This window comes from Artemia sp. Qi Xiang Cuo, chromosome 5, assembly GCF_049724085.1.
Source record: "Artemia sp. Qi Xiang Cuo chromosome 5, ASM4972408v1, whole genome shotgun sequence".
Taxonomy (NCBI): domain Eukaryota; kingdom Metazoa; phylum Arthropoda; class Branchiopoda; order Anostraca; family Artemiidae; genus Artemia; species Artemia sp. Qi Xiang Cuo.
The window spans coordinates 70,871,700-70,892,798 of record NC_142798.1 but is presented as its reverse complement, the minus strand read 5'-3'; the positions used below and the strand labels follow the sequence as shown (position 1 = coordinate 70,892,798).

Here is a 21,099-nt window from a genome sequence, read left to right as displayed (position 1 = left end):
ACATGTTAGAACAAAAGAGAGACATTTTTTGCTAATTTTATGTTCATTTTTATGGTTTTGTTTGTGTTTAATAATTCGTCAAACTGGTCACACCCTCCCCTAATAGTCGCATATACCTTAAAATTACCTTAAATCGCACTTGCTAGTGATAGGACGAATCATATAACCCTAGGCTGTAAACATGATTATGTTTGTACTTAGTAATTATAAAAAAAATGTTAAAAATGATCTTCATTTTCCTGGGAAAAACTAAAATAATGCTCTAGAGACAAATATTATATGAATCCAGGTTTTTAAAACCTTTAAGAATCGATCCATTTCAAGCATGACAATCTTGGTAAAGCCAACAGTTTGTAAAAGTCCCTCCCCCCCCCCCCCAAAAAAAAAGTTTATAAAGCCTGTTGTTGTTATTACAAAAATACTGATAAGGGTAGGCTATATACTTCAATAAGAAAAGGTATAGCAATACTAAAGAAAAGGTAAAGCTTATGCTGGATTTCATTTTTATCTCACCAAATTGCTACTAATTATGTAAATTGATTCCTTGCCCTGCCCTTTTCCCCACTAACTAGAGCAATAAGTATGTCATCCTTCAAGATTATAAACACAATTCAGATAATCAAGTATTTTCTTGTTAATAGAAATATTTTCTAGACAAAATTGCCAATAGTAATTTTTTTACCTGTACAAAAGATCAGACAAGATACAAATATGTTTATAACCATGGCATTTTTCCTACAGGTATGACCATAGTATTTCTTGTGACTAAAATAAAATAATATTTAAACTATGATGGTTTACTTTATATTTGCCAGGGATTTATACAGAGGGTGTTGAAGATTTAGCCATTTTTAGGCTAATGTATTTTAGAATAAATTGTGATTGTAATTCACAATCACAGTAATTGTAAATTTTTGTAACTTCTTCACAAGCACTGTGATTGTAATTTCTTTTTTTTTACAAAATAAAACCTTAGGTCATTTTAAGAATAAAAAAAACAGTATGAAAGTTTTAACTTATCACCATAGTTGTCCCCAAGATATTAAAAACACACTATTTTGATAGTCTGTGTGATTGTACTTTTTGATTTACACAACTACTTCACCATGATAAATCTAATTTTCTACTTGAGCTAATAGTTTGAAAACGTTTTGGGCAGATTGGATATGCACATGTTTTGGCCCTGCTTCTCCTCCCTCTAAACACAGAACCCCTTGCCTCCTTCCTCCCCACAATACTCCAAAAGTTCCAGCTCAATTCTCACCTGTCATTCTCAACCAGGATACAAAGTTTCTTTTGATTTACCTCTGCCCCCCCCCCACAAGTCAAAATTCAAGGTTCATTCAGCCCCTCAACACCCCTGAAAATTTTAACTCAGACCCCCAAAATGCTCCTAAGACAATGCAGATACACTATTTTAGTAATCCTGGCTAAGGGGTTTGTGTGCTGGGTTGAGAATTCTGTGTCCAAGGGCACAGGTTTGATCCCTGACATGGCCAGTTATTTGGTTTGGGAGGGGGATCAGTGGTGTGATTCTGTAAGCTCAGCCAAAGTCCACCCAGCTCTAAATGGGTACCTGGAGAAATCTGGGGAAGGTAAGAAGGAAGGGTGTGCAAAAGGACAGCTTGGCTGGCCCCCAGCCCTCCCCCCCCATTGCACTTCCTAGCTGAAGGGCCACAAAACAGAGATCAGCTCTGTCAGTTTGGACCTAAAGGGTCTAGTGCCATCATACTCATTTAATTAGTTAATCTTTATTTACTTACTGTATAAAGATAATTAACAGTAAGTTCACCATAGACAATTTCTGGCTCTTCATTCTTGGTGCATACAAACAGCTCCTCCCACATACTCTTTCATTAGCAGGTTACTAATTTTAGTATGTGTCAGCGGTCCAATTACCCTGGAACACATATTTTGGCAGAAACTTTTTCAAAATGCCTTTGAAATCAACTTGAGACTTCAAAACCTACGTGTAATTCCTAAAAACATCAAATAATAACATTGCACTTCTAATTACATATATGTATTTAAATATATTAATTTAAAATTAGTTTCTTTAAAATTTAGTGTTCCAATGTTGGAGCCAAGTTTTGCGTTCAAGAGAAACCTGACTTGTCTACCTGTGAAAAGATCTATTGTTGCTTATGTTTTTACATTCTCTGGAGCACTCACACCTTGGTCCGATTTTTATAATGGGTGAGATAGGGATGATCATACTGTATATTATATATATACTGTGATCTGTAATATATTTATTTGGTAATTTGTAATATATATTTGGCTATTTGGTAATCTGGTAATCGCCAATTTGCTTTTCCAGCTGCTTAGTCAACACCCAAGATTTGTATCCATACATTAATATGGAGAGGACATTGCTGTTGAAGGGCCAGAGCTTGAACTTCAGGGAGTATGCTGCATTCCTCCACACATATTTTATTTTATAGAAGGTGCTTCCTCTGCATGCAATGCATGTGGTAATCTCCTGCTCTAGGTTTCCATCACATTTAATGAGGCTACCAAGGTACTTGAACTCTTCAGCCTCCTCTAGTGCATCAGATCCAACTTTGAGTATTGGGGCAGGTAGTGTGTTGATGTTGTTTTGCACAACTTTTGTTTTCTATGTACTGATTGACAGACCAGCTTGCTGGTCATGCTGGAGAGCCAGTAATATTCTTCTGAAGCTCATTTCTTAAGTCAGATAGGTCAAATACAACAATTTTAGCCCCCCCCCCCTTTCAACACAAAAACTCATCAACTTGCCCCCTGCACCATGTGCCCCTATAAATGTCATTGGTTAGTTGTAATTCTATTGATCACAATCAGCTGCATTGTCTTTTCACATATACAGGCATTAGTGAACTTGTCAGTCCACTGGATACTGAGGATGTGCTGAAGACAGATGTTCTCAAAACCGTGAATTTGCTTTTCCAGCTGCTTAGTCAACACCCAAGATTTGTATCCATACATTAATATGGAGAAGACATTGCAGTTGAAGGGCCAGAGCTTGAACTTCAGGGAGTATGCTGCATTCCTTCACGCATGTTTTATTTTATTGAAGGTGCTTCCTCTGCATGCAATGCATGTGGTAATCTCCTGCTCAAGGTTTCCATCACATTTAATGAGACTACCAAAGTAATTGAACTCTTCAGCCTCCTCTAGTACATCAGATCCAACTTTGAGTATTGGGGTAGGTAGTGTGTTGATGTTGTTTTGCACAACTTTTGTTTTCTATGTACTGATTGACAGGCCAGCTTGCTGGTCATGGTGGAGAGCACAGTAATATTCTTCTGAAGCTCATCTCTTAAGTCAGATAGGTCAAATACAACAATTTTAGCCCCCCCCCCCTTTCAACACAAAAATTCATCAACTTGCCCTCCCCCCAACACTATCTGAAAGTTTGAACCCTATCCCTCTAACCTTTCCCACAAAATTTAAGATAGGGTGTTTTGATAGCCTTGATGAGCCAAGTGTTTTAGATGTTTTACCAACATTCGCCCCATTACCCTCACTTCAGTTTTTTCCAAACTTTATGAAAGTTTCCTCTGTGACTGACTTAGGGATATAATTTGTCCGTGTATTGACACCCGGCAGTTTGGTAACTTAAGAAAAACTTCCACCACCCATTACCTTGTGCACTTAGGCTAATGCATACCATCGTAAGTAACCTTGATTAACCAAATGTTTGGCTGAACCTTGTCTTAGTTGATTTCGAAAAAGCTTTTGACCTGGTTGACCACACCACCCTAATTCCTTCACTAATGCTTGACTTTGAACTTCACTCTCTACCAGTGAAAATTTTTGTTTTACTTCTTTCGAACAGATATTAAGCCGTACAATACAAAATACTGTCTATGACCTGCTCCCTAGAAACTGTGGAATCTCAAAGATAACTTAATTGAGGAAACTTTTATCTATTTTTACGACTCCCGATCTTAATAAGGGTTTTCCCCAAAGGTAGACATGCTTGGATGCCTTGTCGATCTTTGATGTATGCCACAGGAATACTAAAAGTGACCCCCTCGAATTCCTGACCCACATTTTGGATGGAGCTAAGAACCTAAATATGAAAGTAAATTCCACCAAATCAAATATAATGACGATAATATTTTTTAAATCCACTCCTGCTTTCCTTGACCCTATCCCACCCTTAATGCTTGTGAAACATGTTAAACTTTTTGGTGTCACAATTTCAAATAATCTTAAATGGGACAAGCAAGTTTTAAAAATTGTCCAACAATTAAACGTTTTACTATCTATTTCAAAAATTTCGAGAAGATTTAATTATCTCAGAGTTCATTCCCTCCATGTTTATTTATCCTTAATCAGGCTTCTATTAGAATATGCATCTCTGGTCTAGCATGCACATCTTTCAAGCAAACTTAGTGAAAAAATTGAGTTGGTCCAAAAGCGTTCGCTCAGGATCATCTACAAAGAGAGCAAAATTCCATACTCCTTCCTCCTTAAATGTGCAGGTATTACCACGTTAAAAGAAAGGAGAGTACAAATTTGTTTGCGTTTTGCTAAATCCGCAATATCTAATCCTTGAACTGAGGACATCTTTCCTGATTTGCATGACCCCTTTAGACCCCGTCTCCCCCGCTTAATTTCCTTGGCAATTCCAACATATTCACCTATCCATACCGTTACTGAAAGGTTCCGGAAAAGTTTTATCCCCTGAATTTTGGCGCACCTAAATAATCCCTGAAATATGCTCTGTACCAAAATTAACTCCTCCGTCCCTTATTTTAGTTGTTGTTTATGTTCAAAATAATCATGGGTCATTTGTTTTCTCTTTATCTTTGTTACTTTTATTTTCCCTTTTGTTGACTTGATACTTCTTTATGTTAAATTTCTTTTCTGTCCCAACACCAAAGTTGAAGTCTCTCTGCCCCTCTTACCTTTCATCTCCTACACTACATGGAAGTTTCAACTCCATCCAACATGTCACTCCTGAGATATTGAAGATATTGCATTTTAAATATACACACATTCTCTCTTGGTCTACCTTTACCCTCTCCTTCAAGTCATACTTCGATGTCCACTTGACCCCTCCCCCTGTAACACTCTCTGAAAATTTGAACTTGATAATTCGAGCCATCTCCAGTCTGCTCCTGTGATATGGAAGATATGCTATTTTAATGACCCGGATGTACGTAGTCTAGGCTATCCAGGCATAGCAGATAAATTTGAAAACTCTGGTGCACATAGCATCTTTTAATTTATTCAAGTACCTATGTTGTTTCCACATTATGCATTTAGTTAAACTCTGGCAATATTAGCCCATTGACAATCCCTAGGAGCTTTTTTTTTAATTGATCAAAAGAAAACTTTCAGAAAAAGAAGTTTTCAAAGAAAAGTATAGGCCACGTTAAATTTAAGATCAACAGAAATAAATTCTTTTAACAATTCAAGCTCAAAATGACCAGAAATTACTATTAAAGAATAAATGAAACCCAAAACAAACAGAAATTAAATAAATAATCATAGTAAACAAGCATACAACAGGTACTAATATAAATGAATAAATAAATCTTAAAACGAATGATACTTAAATTGAATATGTAAATCAAGCATAAAACAAACAAAAATCATTACAAACAGGAGTTTGGCTATAACCCCTTTCCCTAACTATAAAAGTCTAAAACTTACTGCATCATTGGCGTTTTACTGCAAATGAATTATATTACAAATATTTTTTTGTACTTATTGAAAACATATATCATTAATCATCATTATATATCAAATATTCAGTTTTGTTCTATTAGTTCTTTCCAAGACTGTTCAAGAATCAAGACATATAGTTTTCACTGCTGTCAGGAATTTGGATACTGCTGCCTTTCCTAACTGTAGAAGTCTAAAACCTACTGCGTTATTGACGCTTTACTGAAAACGAATTATATTACAAATATATTATTTTGTACTTATTACAACATTGAACATAAGAATAAAAATTACAGTGAAATAAAATTTTTAACTGATGAGCTTTCAGCAATTAATGTCATTATATATCAAATATTCAGTTATTTTATTAGTTCTTTCCAAGACTGTTCAAGACGCATATTTTTTTCAGCAAAGCTGAAATGATCAGATCCATTGGGGGGAAACGGGGCGGGGGGCCTGGTTACCCTCTAAGTGATTCAAATCACTTTTGACTCCTAAAAGGGAACTAGAACTTTCAATTTCGAACCAAGAAGTTTATACAACCATCCCTTCCATAAAAACCAAATATGCCCCAGGGCATAACTTACAACCCTTGCCCCAGGCTCTGGGGGTTATTTCAACCCTGGAAGCATTGTGCATTTGGGGAAAAGAGGACATGGGGGAGGCTAGTTGCCCTCCACCCACTTCGACTCTTAAAAAGAAAACTAGAATTTTCAATTTCCAATCAAATAAGCCTCCTCCAAAGTTTATATGACCACCCCTTCAATAAAAACCTTATATGCCCTGGGTTGCAACTTACAACCCTTACCCCTGGCTCTGGGGGATTGTGTCAACCCCAGAGGGATTGATATAGGAGCTTTGGACACTTTTGAACAAAATGGCCATCTAAAAATTTTGATCGGATGCATTTGGGGAACAGAGGGCTTGGGGGGATGCTACTTACCTCTGATCACCTGGTCCTTAAAAAGGAAACAAAAATTTTCAATGTATAATAAGTTTTTACCTTCTCCAAAGTTTGTATGACCACCCCTTCCATAAAAAACCTTATATGCCCCCTGGGCATAACTTACAACCCTTGCCCCCAGGTCCTGGGCAGCCGTGTCAATCCTGTAGCATTGTTATATGATATTTGGACTATTTTGAACAAATTACTTTTCTCAAAATTTTGATTGGATGCATTTGGGGAAAAGAGGGCTTGGGGGGGGGGGGGCTACTTACCCTCTGATCACCTTGTCCTTAAAAAGGAAACTAAAATTTTTAATTTCTAATCAATTGAGCATCCTCCAAAATTTATACAACTACTTCTTCCATAAAAACCTTTTGTGCCCTCGGGGCATAACTTGCAGCCCTTGTCCCCGCCAGGCATTGTTATATGACCTTTGAACTATTTTGAACGAAATGGTTATCTCCAAATTTCGATCAGATGCATTTGGAGAAATAAGGGCGTGGGGGGCTATATGCTCTCCGATCACTTTTGACTCTTAATTAAATAAAAAAAACAAGTTTTTTAAACTGAAAGTAAGGAGCGACATTAAAACTTAAAACGAACAGAAATTATTCCGTATATGAAAGGGGCTGTCCCCTCCTCAACGCCTCGCTCTTTACGCTAAAGTTTTTTATTGTTTTAAAAAATAAAGTTGTGAGACAGAGTCAAACTTTAGCGTAAAGAGCGAGGCGTTGAGGAGGGGACAGCCCCTTTCATATACGGAATAATTTCTGTTCGTTTTAAGTTTTAATGTCGCTCCTTACTTTCAGTTTAAAAAACTTGTTTTTTTTATTTAATTTCTGATCGTTTTTTAGTTAATGCAGCTTTTATTTGTATAAAAATTTTACTTTTCTTTTGCTAAATGGATGTCTTTACAAATTAACTTACGTAACTAACTTCTATATTCGTATATTTTTCTTCTGGCAAAAAATACAAAGTTGCAGATTTTTGCAGATATGAGCTTGAAACCTATGTAATAGGGTTTTCTGATACGCTGAATCTGACGGTGTGATTTTCATTAAAATTCTTTCACTTGTAGGGGATGTTTCCCCCTCTTTAAAAAATCGAGTGAATTTTCTCAGGCTCGTAGCCTTTGATGAGTAATACTAAACTTAATAAAATTTATATATTTAGGATCAGCATTATAAACACATACTTTTGATACATTTATTGACATCAAAATTTCGGTTTTAAAAGTTTCGATTACTATTGAGCCGTATCGCTTGTTTTTTTATTGTTTTTTTTATTACGTATATGTTATTACTTATATGAAGGGGTTCTCCCCTTAGTCAATACCACGCTCTTTACGTTAAAAGTTAAAAAAAATTTTGATTAAAAAACCCCAGAATCATAAAGGCCGTTTAATTAGAATAGATAGATCTTTTGAAAGCACTAAAAAAAACTGTAGCGTAAAGAGCGAGGTACCGACTTGGGGGAGAACCCCCTCACATGCGTTATAATTTCTGTTCGTTTTAAGTTCTAATATTCCTTCTTACATTTCAGTTGAAAAAACTTGTTTTTTTTTATTTAATTTCTGATCGTTTCTTAAATAATGCTTGGAAATCCGGCGCCCCCTTCATAGAAATGTCCCTTACCTCAAAGAAACATCCTCCACGAAAATATTCTCCAGAGTAACCCCCTCCTCTAGCCCCCCCCCTCTCCAGAAAAAATCCTTCCTGAAAATGGTTGTATACTTCCCAATAGCCAATAAATAATGCTGGCAAGTCCGGCACCCCCTTCATGGCGACTTCCCTTCCCCCATGAAAACTTCCTTCATGAACAGATCCTCCAGCATAACCACCGACCCACCAATCCCACCCACACCCATAAAAAAAACCTCCTGAAAACTTCTGTATACTTCCCAATAACCAATACTATATGTTAACATTGGGTAAAGTTCATAACTTTTAGCCCTCCATCTGGGAACTTCGGGGGATTAAGTCATCCTAAAAGACATTGTTTTGAAAAACTTGTTTTTTTTTATTTAATTCCTGATCTTTCTCTTTAATAATGCTGGGAAATCCGGCGCCCCCTTCATAGCAATGTCCCGTCCCCCCGGAACACTTCCTTCATGGAAAGATCCGTCCATATAGCCCCCCACCCTCTCCTTCCCCCACCTACCAGAAAAAATCTCCTCTGAAAAAGTCTGTATACTTCCCAATAACCAATACTATATGTTAACATTGAGTAAAGTTCATAAATTTCAGCCCTCGTCCTGGGGACTTTGGGGGATCAAGTCATCCTAAAAGACATTTTTATCATATTTTCGACCATGCTGAACAAAATGGCTATCTCAAAATTTTGATCGGATGACTTTGGGAAAAACATTAGCGAGGGAGGGGGCCTAGTTGCCCTCCATTTTTTTTGGTCACTTAAAAAGGGCACTAGAAATTTTAATTTACTTTCGAATGTGCCCTCTCACGAGATTCTTGGACTACTGGATCTATACCAACACCCCTGGGTAAAAAAAAAAAAAAAAAAAAAAAAACAAACAAACAAATAAAAACCCATCCGGGATATTTATTATGGCAAAAAATGCAAAATTACACATTTTTTTTTATAGGAGCTTGAAAACTCTACAGGAGGGTTCTCTTATACGCTGAATATGATGGTGTGATTTTCATTAAGGTTCTATAACTGTTAGGGGGTCTTTCCCCCTTTTTTCGAAAATCAGCCAAATTTTCTCAGGCACGTAACTTTTGATGGGTAAGATTAAACTTAATGAAACTTATATATTTGAAATCAGAATTAAAATCTGATTCTTTTGATGTATCTATTGGTATCAAAATCCCGTTTTTTAGAGTTTCGGTTACCATTGAGCCGGGTCGCTCCTTACTTACAGTTCGTTACCACGAACTGTTTGAAAAGGTAACTAGAACTTTCAGTTCCCAAACAAATGAGCCTCCTCCAAAGCTTATACAAGCACCCCTTCCCTAAAACTTTATATACCCTAGGACATAACTTACGGCACTTGCGCTGGGGCTCTGGGGGGTTGTGTTGATCCTGGAGTTTTTGTTATCTGATCTTTAGACTATTTATAGCAAAATGGTTGTCTCAAAATTTTGATCGGATTCATTTGGGAAAAATAGGGTGTGGGGGGGGGGGGGCTAGTTGTCTTCTTATCACTTTTGACTCTTAAAAAGGGCAATGGAACTTTCGATTTCCAATATATATAAATAAAACTAGTACAAATAAATCAACTAATTATGTTTCCCTATGTTTCGAGGATTATAGAAAACTAGCGCTTTACAGAAAACACAAAAGCCAAGCATAAGAAGCAGGAATATTTATTTTGGAGTCTAAGTGAGTGCATAGCCTGACAACAATAAACCAATCTATAAAGCTTTTTATAGTCTTACGCCAGTTGTGACATCGGTAACTTTAATTATATCTACAATTAAAAATATCTTAAAAACATAAGCATAAAATTAAATGTTTTTTTTAATAACCGCTGTCATTGAAGAGCATACAGAAAAATTGGATTGATTTATCAGGTAACATTTTGGTCTCGCCAGCTATAATACCAATAGTGGATAATATAGAATCTTAAATTGTAGGAAATATGCTTTGATAATGTTCGAAATAAAGATCAAATAAGCCAAAATATGAACTCTGGGAATCCGGTTATTTCTCTCTATACGACAGTGAATTTCAAGTTATAATACAAATTCTAAAGCTAGTCTATAGTTCTAATACTATCAAGATAAATTTACTTCGAACTTGTCTACAAACTAATCATGACATGTCCTTTTCAGAATCAACACGAGAGAAAGTTATTGAACTAAGCCATTGTGCAGAAGTGATTCCAAATTAAACAAAAGTGATTCTTAAATTAAAGCCATTGTGCAGAAGTGATTCCAAATTAAACAAATAAAAATAAAGCAACAATCCTAAAATACCTTATTTTTATTCTGTAAAAAGTGTCCTTAATCGGTTTGCTTTAACTATACCAAAACTCCATTACTATTTTGTGTTTTCTTGAAAGCACTAATTTTCTATAATCCTAGAAACATAGGGAAACATAATTAGTAGGTTTATTTGTACTGGTTTTATTGATATATATTAGATAGGCGGTGAAGTAATAATTTTTGTCGGTTTTAAGTTTGAACTTTGCTCTTTACTTTCATTGGAAAAACTTTGTTTTTTTAAATTAATCTTTGCCCGTTTTTAATTTAAATTTAATGTAGAACAAACACTGCCATGATTTATTTTATTTTTTACTGGGAGAACCCAAACTCCATATACAGAATAATTTCTGTTCGTTCTTAGTTTAAGTGTTGTTCGTTATTTCCACTTGATTTTTTTTTATTTGTGATGATTTTCAAATAATGCTTGGAAATTCCCATCCCCCTTGTAAATTTTCTCCTGGAAAGTTCCCCCAGAAACTTTCTTTCCATGGAAAACTCTTCCCGTGGACCCCTCCCCCCCCCCCTTACAAAAATCTCATCCTAGAAAATGTCCGAATATTTCCCAATAACAAATACTAGGCTATAATATGAAACACTTTCTTTGAAGACTATGGGGACCAAAACAAACATTGAATAGACGAATTGGAATAGCTTGATTTAATTTTTTTCCGAAATACTAAAAGAAAATGTAAAACAAAAGTGAAGTAATTTTTCATCAAGAAATTATCGGAAAAAAAACTCAAACTTTAAATCGCTCAAATTTTGGTAGTTGGTCGTAATTTTTTGGCGAAGTAGGAAAAACAACATTGGTTATGATTTACCGTACTCTGCCTTAACAAATACAGATTATCCACATAATCATATAGAAGACACAAAAACCATGATTGAAAAAAAAAACTTCAAATACTTGAACCTTTGACGTCCTAATTCAACTCCAAACTATACCGACTGAACTACAAACTCTGTTAATCTAATTTAATCCATTGCATTTTGTAGGACCATAATTGCGTAGCTGACGGCCCTTTCCCCAGGGATAATGAAGTGTCAGGTCATCACCAAAAGTATGGTTATTGGACCTTTCAACTATGCTGAAAAAATTGCTATCTCATAATTCTGATCGGATGACTTTAGGAGAAGGGGCCCTTGGGGGGGGGAGCGCTAGCTGCTCTCCAATCTTTTTGGTCGCTTAAAAAGGCCACTAGCAATTTGAATTTCCGTTCGAATGAATCATTAAACATCTCTTAATGTTGTTCTGGTAACTCGCTAGCCCTGGTAAAAAAAGTGATTTTCTTTGTTGTTCAAGGTGGAGGACTTAAATTACCCTATACAAGATTTTTGACCATAATGATTCCAATGGTACAATTTTGATTTTTATCTGATGCCATTTTCGAGGGGTTTCAGACTCTTTTTCAAAATCATTTAAAATTTGCTTTCTCAATAAACTTTTACTTTTAAGATTAACCGAAATAATAGTTACCATTCCTAAATCAATGTCAGATGGCAATGTTTTCTCATTAGGCAGATTTGTTTTCAAAATGTGTTTTTCAAATTTTGGTAACTATGGGCTGTGGTTTGCTCTTTACCAAGTTGCAACTACTGCTTCAACCATGATATAAGGCACAAAACCATCTTTAAAAAACACCACTACGCCCGATACCGTTACACCCAGTGCCGTTACGCCTGATACCGATAAGCCCGACACTGCGTACACCCCTTCCCCAGGGCTTATTGAGGGTCATATCCTCATCAAAACCATATTTATTGGACTTTGAACTATGTTGAGCAAAATTACTATTTAAAAATTCTATTGGACGACTTAGGGGGGGGGAGGGGCTAGCTGCCCTCCAATCTTTTTGGTCACTAAAAAGGGCGCTAGCAAATTTGATTTCCGTTTGAATAAGCCCTTAAAAATCTCTCTGCGATGTTTTGGTCACTCGCTAGCCCTGGTAGAAAAAAAGAAAGAAAAAAGGAGAAACATCAGTGTTAAGTACCCATGCAGAAAAGTGATTTTTTTTGTGTCCAAGGTGGAGGACTCTAATTATCCTTCAAAAGGTTTTCGACCATGCTGATTCCAGTGGTGCATTTTTTATTTCGATCCGACACCATTTTCGGGGGGTTTCAGGCTCTTTTTTGGGTCTCTTGTTTTATTGGGGGGAGGGCATGCCCCTGAATTTTTCGCATGTTAGGTTCCTCTTTGCGCAAGGACTTACGACTGTAAGTTTCAAACTGATTGGAGATAATAAAAAAAATAGTTGGCCCATTTATCGGCCCTCTGCCCCCTCCCAGAATAAGCAAGCCCTCCTTTTGCATTATAATTCCTATGTTTAAACAATTGACAAATTATACTGTTTTAACCCTTGCGTCAGGGACTGGGGTCATGTCACCTCCAGGGGCATATTTGTTGAACTTTTTGACAATTTTGAACAAAATAACTGTCTCAAGCTTTTATCGAATGTATCGGAGGATTGCAGGGAGTGGGATTATCAAAAAGGGCATGAGGGGGGGGGGGACTTAATGTCCTCCAGTCACTTTTGGCTTTCAAAAAAGGGAACTAGAACTTAAAAAGAAGTTAGAACTTAGAAACTTAAAAAGGGAACTAGCGCTGTCCCTGATATAAACACCATCTTTTTTTATACTAAAATATTGTAAAAAGCAAACATTATAGCCTGATGCTGTTAAATTTTCGCTTCAGGAAGCTGAGAACTTTAAATACCTCCTCTCAAATCCAAGGTTGAATCACCATTTAGCGGCTGCTCCTTGCCATTCATAGGCCGTTCAGAAGACCTGTTTTGTAGTGCGCTTGTGGTTTTGATTTCTTCCAAAATTCTACAGTATAGCTAATCACGGCTATTTTTTGTGACATTTCGCTTCTGAGCTTTGGCTTGTGAAGACGTTATATTAAACTTTAGTTCCGTGGCGAAGAACTGTTGATTCCTTTTTTGGGCTTGCTAAATGCTTGATTCAAGGTATATTTTATTGTTTGCTCAAATAGAACAACTGAGAAAAGTTAATTTGAGATAGTCTTTCTAATTTTTGATAGTCTAGACGTGTTGATAAAAACGTTCACTTTCAACGCAAATAAATATTATATTGGATTCAGGATGAAATTCTGATTCTAGAGGGATACCTATCTCTTAGCCTTCTCTTTAGTGAGTTAATCGGAAAGTTTACCGAAAAGATAAAAACTTGATAAATATTGTTTATCAATTATTCATTATTTATTTATTAATATTTATTGATTATTTATAAATTAATAAATGAATGTGAACTCAATAAATATATAAAACCTATAAATATTACTATTAGGCCTGCTTAATAATAAATATTAATGATAAGTGAATTAGAAAATTTACCCTCTTTACTTGGTGAAATTCTAGTTTAAGGATTCTTTTCTATCTTGGGAAGTAGTTGTTTTCTAGCTCTTAGAAATAGATCCAGAGCCTTTAGCCTACCATCTCAAGGGAAGGAATTTTGGAGCCCCTATCTCCGCTCCGATTCTTCCAGAAGGCATTTTTTTTGTTCTTCCTTCCTTTACGCGTCGTACGTTATATCTTCACTCTGATTGATCAATCCTAAAATTACGCTTGAAAGTTCAACGTTGCCCAATTCACTCAATTACGCACTGGGAACGCTATTGCGTGCTTAATTTTGTTGTTATCGACAAATGTGTCTGTAGTATGAATCTGCATTGCGAGTTTATTTTTAATATTTGTATTCAATTCCCGCGCGGTAAACGCGATTCAAAGCAACTCTAAATGCCTTCATTAGTTTCTCATTGCAGATGCTGAGTACAGGAACGCAGCTTTTATGTCACAAGAACAGTTTGGTGGAAAACGGATTTTATGACAGTTCGCAGTGTGGAGGTAATTTGTTTTTATTCGTTATTATTTACTTTCCAAAATGCTAAGAAAACTTTTTCGCATGCTGACCAATGGTCTGCGTGGCGCAGGTAGCGATCTCCTGATTTTCAGCCGGGAGTGATATGCGTGATTGGAATCAAATCGACCGACGCTTTCCGTGTTTTCCCTCATATTTCTCCTTGTACCCATTAAGAGCTGGGTCGATTCTGGCCGATTCACGCCATTGACCCCCGTTCTAAACCAAATAGCCAGCAACACCAGGAGTCGAACTCTAAGGATTTCGTGTTTAGCACACTAACGACTCGGCTAGCACTGTCTTCTGATTACGGTAGGCTAAACTTAATGGTTAGCTTTATGATTTCTCAAACAAGAAGAAAAATCAGAATGATTCAAATACTAAAATGTTCCTTCTCCGTTTTCCGTTCGTGAAGAACTATCGTCTGTCAGACATTTTTTCTAATAAAACCGTTTTCGCATTTGCAAAAGTAGATTCTCTGTAGTCAATGAAACTTGAAACCACAGTTTATATAATTATCCAGTATGATCATTCCCTATCTCACCCATTATAAAAACCCGGACCAAGGTGCAAGTGCTCCGAAGAACGTAAAAACATAAGCGGCATTAGATCTTTTCACGGGTAGACAAGTCAGACGCGAAACAATCGGAAATAAGTGGAAACCCGCTATTACGAATAATGCACTTTGTAACCATTTCTCATTGATGGACGCAAACACACTGATCCATAAGTGAACAAATAAGTGGGAGGAGCTTTTTGTTCGCACCGAGAACGAAGACCAGAAATGATCTGCGATAAACTTACTGGATAATTCTATAAACTGTGCTTGAAACTAATACCAGTTTCCACAGTATGGCAATTTGTCTGTTTCACATATCCGAGGGGTCTCCCACTTTTAGCCCCCTTGTGTACATCTCGGAGCGCCAGGTGGGCCGCACAATTCCGCCATGCTTGGCCCACTGCAACGGGTGTACGTGACTTCTGAAAGCCGGCGTCCCCTCGCACAGGCTAGTTGCGTTTTATACCCACTGGTCAGCCTTGCCATAGTTTTTTTCAGTCTTATTTCTGTGTGGAAAAATAACATGTTCATTTTTAAAGAAAACAAATGCAACTTTTATCTCTATGAATAAGAACTTCTTTGAGCGACAGACTTTATGACAGAATTTTGTTATGAGTATTCTGAGGGCTGTATCCAGGGGGGACCCGGTTTTAACCCCCCCTCCCGAAATGTTTGTCTGACTCATAAAAACGTAACAAAAACGGATATAAACAAATTTATTATGCGTTTTTTTAGTTTTTTTTTGTACCCCCCCCCCCCCCCCCCGATTTTTTTTGTAAAACCCTTTCCGAAAGAAAGTCTTGGGTACGGTCTTGAGTATTCTTCTCTTTCTAATGATTCTGCAAAACGTATCCGGAAGTTGAGTGCTTAACCTTTTTTCTGGTGTTTCTGATCGTAAAATCCCATTTGCCTCTCAGATTCTGCACCTGGTTTTTGGATTCGGTGTGCTGCAAAAGATTAAAGATTTAAAAATATTTTTTTCGTATTTCAAGTGATTATATTGAAAAAAAGAAAATGCAACAACAAAGAATATTGTATGTATATTTGTTTTTTATGTAATTCAACGTGACATTTTTCGGTAGACACAAATTTTAGTTTCCCAGTATTTAAGATGAATTTAAAGAGTTTTGTACTGGCTGTTATTTAAGTTATAAAATGCTTTTAAAATATCATTCATTTAAAAAGTTTTTGAAATTAAATATTTAAAAGAAGTGTTGTTTTTATTTCAGCCTAGACATTCTGTTAACTGCATATTACTGTTCTGAAGTTCATTTTAAAATCTATTTTCTTTTGTAATGGTAGAAAACCTCTACGATAAGTGTGTATAAAACCTCAAGTAAATAAGTATAATTAAGTCTTACAAAATAACTTAAGTTCAGTGACTTAGTTGTTGTCTATCAGGTTTATCCTTTTTATTCCGGTTTTTCACTACCCAAAACTTGATTAATTAACCATTACGTAATCATTATGTATTTCTTTTAAACCGGAATCTTGGATATAATATTTTTTCTGAACCTTCATTGGAAAAAAGTAGCTTTTAATTGGCGTAACTTAAACTGATGCAACTAGTCAATTTAATGCGCATATATGGGAGGAGTATCCCGTTTCCCAAATCTTGGTTTGGAAAATCTCGTCCCCTTGGGGGTATTGTCAAGGAGAGGATTTGGGGGAGGGGGGAGGGGTGGATATTTCCCCAATCGTGTAAGATCTTTCAAAACCGTTTGCTGGCTTTTTGGTTATATGATGCTTTAAAGAAATCTTTTCTTCTGTAGAGCTCCTTTAAATTGCTTTGAACCCTCTGGAATCAGCACTGGTGACTCCCTCTGGCAGTGAAATTTTAGTGAGAAAACACTAAAAAATCCATATGCTTAAATGGAAATTTAAAAATTTAACATCCTCACCCTTGAAAAAACACTCTGGTACCCTCCCATTAAAATGTTGGGTATGCAAATTTACGCTACCCAAGGATTGATGGATTGCTCTTTGGACAATGTTAAGACCTTTTTACTTTGATTTTCAGCGAATTGCTTATAATGCTTCCAAAGTAAGCGGCTGAAAAATAGGAGCTGTTTCTTTTGCTCCTCTTTTGTTCACTGAGGAAAAAGGGTTTGGGCCTCAAGGAAAAAAAAAACTATCTAAACATGCCAGCACAACTGGAGGGATCCTGTCCCCTTGACATTGGTCCTAAGTACTCCTGAAAAAATTAAAGATATTGGCCCTAAAATTTTCTTTTTTCCTTTGTTCATATTTTATCCCCCCCCCCCTCCCTTACTATAGCAAAACCTCCTCACCTTCTCTTCCTTAAGAGTTGGTCCGGTTTGCGCCAATGTAAGTAAAGCTGTTATGTTAAAATTATTAAAGAAATTTGTTTCGGACGTTGATGAAGGTTTATATGGCCTAAACTCTAGGGGGGACAAGATGTTTTTTGATGGGGTGTTGAAAAAAGAGTGACTGTCAAAATATCTAGTCTAGTAAATTTCATTTCAACATGTTTCCTTCAAATCACGCCGGGTGGTTCTTTTGGAAGGAGTTAATACTACCCTCCCCCTCACCCAGTTTCCTATGTGTAAGTGTATTTTTAAAAAAAATTCTACCCTTAGAAACTGAGTACCGTGCAGGTTTTTCGTTTATTACCATGCAGCTTGTTATTATTATTATTATTATTATATTATTATTATTGCATATATCATTATATATAATTATATATATTATTATATATATAAATATATATATTATTATAATATACAATTATACCCTTAGAGCAGCTTTGTTGTTTGATCCCTGCTTGTATAATTATTATTATAATATTATTATGATTATTAAGGGGGAATGTTATGCAAAAAGAAGGGAGAAAGTGAATGCACCCCTTAGTGACGTTGATTGATTATAGTTTAGGGAAATGCTAGAAATTTACATAAGTAAGCAAGCAATGACAGCACAGTTGTTTTCTTTGAACATGTTACATTGTGAAATGTGTTTTTACTTTCAAACAAAATAAAGATTTTTCTCTTGGAAACACATCTGAGAAATAAACCATATGAAGAGGGTAGATCCCTTTACGCTCGGCAGACCCGCACTTATTTTTGTCACCTCCCCACTATTCAACTTTTTTGGTTCATAGATCCATAATTTTTTTACGTTTCAACGTAATTTTTTACGTTACGTTACGTTACACTTTTTTTTTGTCTTACTTATCTTCCGAAGTGAAATTTTGATCGGAAGTATTGTCTGCATCTTTGAGTACTCCCTGTGAAGATGGGTACCCAATAGCCCATCAGATTTGCGGGTATTCGGGGAGGGGAGCTACGCCATGATTTAATGAATGTCAAGTTGTGTCCAAAATATATGGTCACCATATATATATACTGGTCTTCTTGCTTTACGTTATTTTACACTTATACTAAATTCATTCAAAAATTAAACTAATCAAACTGTAGAATTCTATTATACACTAATATGATTTACCCTCCTATTATGTGCATTTTCAAATCATTCCTGCTAGAGTTAAGGTGATGAGTTAGACTGTTGGCAATTCGCTTATGTCGATTAAATTTATCAAGAAATTTACAAAATTGTCCTCCAAATTTTGCAAATTTGCAAAATTTGCAAAAATTCTGCACAAAGCAAATCTTGATTATCCTGGGTAAACTTTGGTAGGTTAAGCAGGATGGCTGACTTTAAGCTGGTGACAGAATTTGGAGTTCTTCACCCTCCCCCACATTTGAAAGTGCCTGAAAAGAGAGGAGTGTAGTAGTTTATTTGCAAAATAGATTTTGAGAAACACCATAAACTCCATACTACATTATAGTGAATTGACGCCATAGGTTGGCAGGAATTTTTTTTTCAGAAATATTCACCTCAATGTCACTTACCATGTAGACAAAAGAGTAAAGGGAAATGGTAAGAGCAAGATTTTTGGTGATTAACATGGGAAGACAGGGGAAAAGACAGCAGCGCCACTACAGTGTCTGCGTACACTGTAGTGTGTGGCATCTTTATTAAAAAAGTAGCAAACTTTAAAGGAAAAAGGCTATTTGAGAGTATTGTGTTTTTATAGGATTAAAGACAAAATCTCTCTTTAAGCAATAATTAATCAGAATTATTGTGTTTTCAATAATTAATTTAATTAAAAATTCTGCACAAAGCAAATCTTGATTATCTTGGGTAAACTTTGGTAGGTTAAGCAGGTTGGCTGACTTTAAGCTGGTGACAGAATTTGGAGTTTGTCACCCTCCCCCACATTTGAAAGTGCCTGAAAAGAGAGGAGTGTAGTAGTTTAGGGTAGCGAATTATTTAACAGACCATATATGTCTTGAAATGTTCCAAAGCTCTTATACTGTAATGGCATACTATTGTATAGATGTATCAGTTTTTTTTATCTTTGCAATCAATGAAATGATATTCCTGATATGTCTAATCAAGTACTTGGTGAATAAGGAACTGAAAATAAAAACCTACTCGTGCTAAAAGTGTTCAATAAATGTCTGATAACAGTTTTTAAATTCAGAAGAATTACAACATTCCCTAAACACGCCCAACGCATTTCTCAGCACTAGCGCCAGTTCTCACTGAATCCCCGTCAGGGTTTCCACTTTTTGATTTTGATTCTTCCTACCTTCGTACCAGTTTGTGTTAAGGTCTGATTTCCTCCTTTTTTTCTAGAAATTAAAGGATATTTTGCCACATGTTTTCACAAATTTCACATGAAAAGCACAGAAAAACATCAAATTGTTACTTTTTACTGCTGATAATGATGATAACATATAACATCTTTTACACTTAGGAAAATATTCATAAAAAATTCAAATAAATGATATCTCCAGTACTTCATCGCACGTAGCGTTTGTCCTCGTCTTGAAGCCAGCGACAGCTTTTGGTATCCTGACAGCTGATGAATTTTTTTCTTCGTTATTCAACCAGTAATTGACTCGAATAAGTGAGACTAGAGTGACATTCTTGATTCTATTTTGGATGCCTCTCTTGGTCAATTTTAGGAGGCTGAACAAAGGCTTAGCTAGAATGTTGCTAAAAGGTAACGAGAAGATCAGCAATATATTGTTCTGGGTACTTAATTTGGTTACTTACTGCGAGTCTTCAGATCAAGTATGTTCTCCGAGTACTGCTTCACTGACAGTTCTTTAACTTCGTCATCTCCCAAAAGAAGTCCATTTACATCAGTCATTGCCTGTAGCCTCCATTCTACGTCTATTTTCTGCAGGGAACACTTTTATGTTGGAACAGGCTAGGTTTTTAGAGTTTTGGCTTTAAATTTCTTGCATTCCATGGTTCAGCTAAACCCAAATTGTCATGAATTTCCTTCTGCTTGATCTGCTTGATTAGGACTATATAGTATTTTCGACAAGACTGGTAAAAGAGATCAATGTTAACACGTGGCTCTTAAGTATTTTTTGGTTCTTTCATGGAATTGGTTGCAGCTATTCCCATATATGTCTAGTTTTAAAGGCAGGTACTCACTTGAAAAGTAAGGATCCAGTTCGGTAAATGAATCAACATTGCGAATATACTCCAGTTTCGTCAAGTCAGACGCAGTATCATTCACAAGTTTGCTGACACTTGCCTTCAGGGAGTGAAGAAGTAAGAGCTCGGATTGAAAAAGCTATATAGTATTGAATTCGTGGGAGAGGCCATGTCTATGAATTCAGGGTATGGCTTGTCAACTTGCTTTTTAACGTCAACAAAATCAGGTCATTTGTTACAGTTGGGTCGTCAAACATGGCTTCTATGAAATACTGAATTAGAGTAACCCGCTTCTCGATAAGCGTCTTTACGCAGACCAGAAGGTATAACCAACGGGCCTGTCCTGGTGGAAGAATTCGGTGTACTTCGCATCGAAAGAACTCCTTAATTTCGGCAAACTTATCTTGTCTGGAAACGCTTCTGGAAAACTTGGCATAAATATTTTGCGCCGAGTCTTTAGTGTTTTGGGAAATGATAAGTATGCGTAGGATGAACATAAGTAAATAAGATTGCATGAGCATTTCGCATTTCAGATGAACATATTTTATTTCACATTTTACATGAACACAAGTGAATAATATTGCATGAGCATTCCACATTATCTGCACAAAACTCAACAGTCTTTATTTTTA

General features: G+C 36.1%; 1 protein-coding gene across 2 annotated transcripts in view; it reads left to right on the top strand.

The window, feature by feature from the left end:
- The window catches only part of LOC148952469 (17-beta-hydroxysteroid dehydrogenase 13-like), a 106,966-nt gene that overhangs the window by 2,632 nt on the left and 83,235 nt on the right, over nucleotides 1–21,099 (top strand). Inside the window, exons 1-2 of one of the 2 annotated variants that reach the window (XM_089089907.1) lie at nucleotides 13,370–13,520; nucleotides 14,336–14,417. In XM_089089907.1, the coding sequence (XP_088946033.1) occupies nucleotides 14,336–14,417 (82 nt within the window). In that variant the 5' untranslated portion in view covers nucleotides 13,370–13,520. Of the gene's footprint in view, nucleotides 1–13,369; nucleotides 13,521–14,335; nucleotides 14,418–21,099 lie in introns of those variants that run through there. The other variant, XM_089089906.1, reaches the window with a different exon arrangement.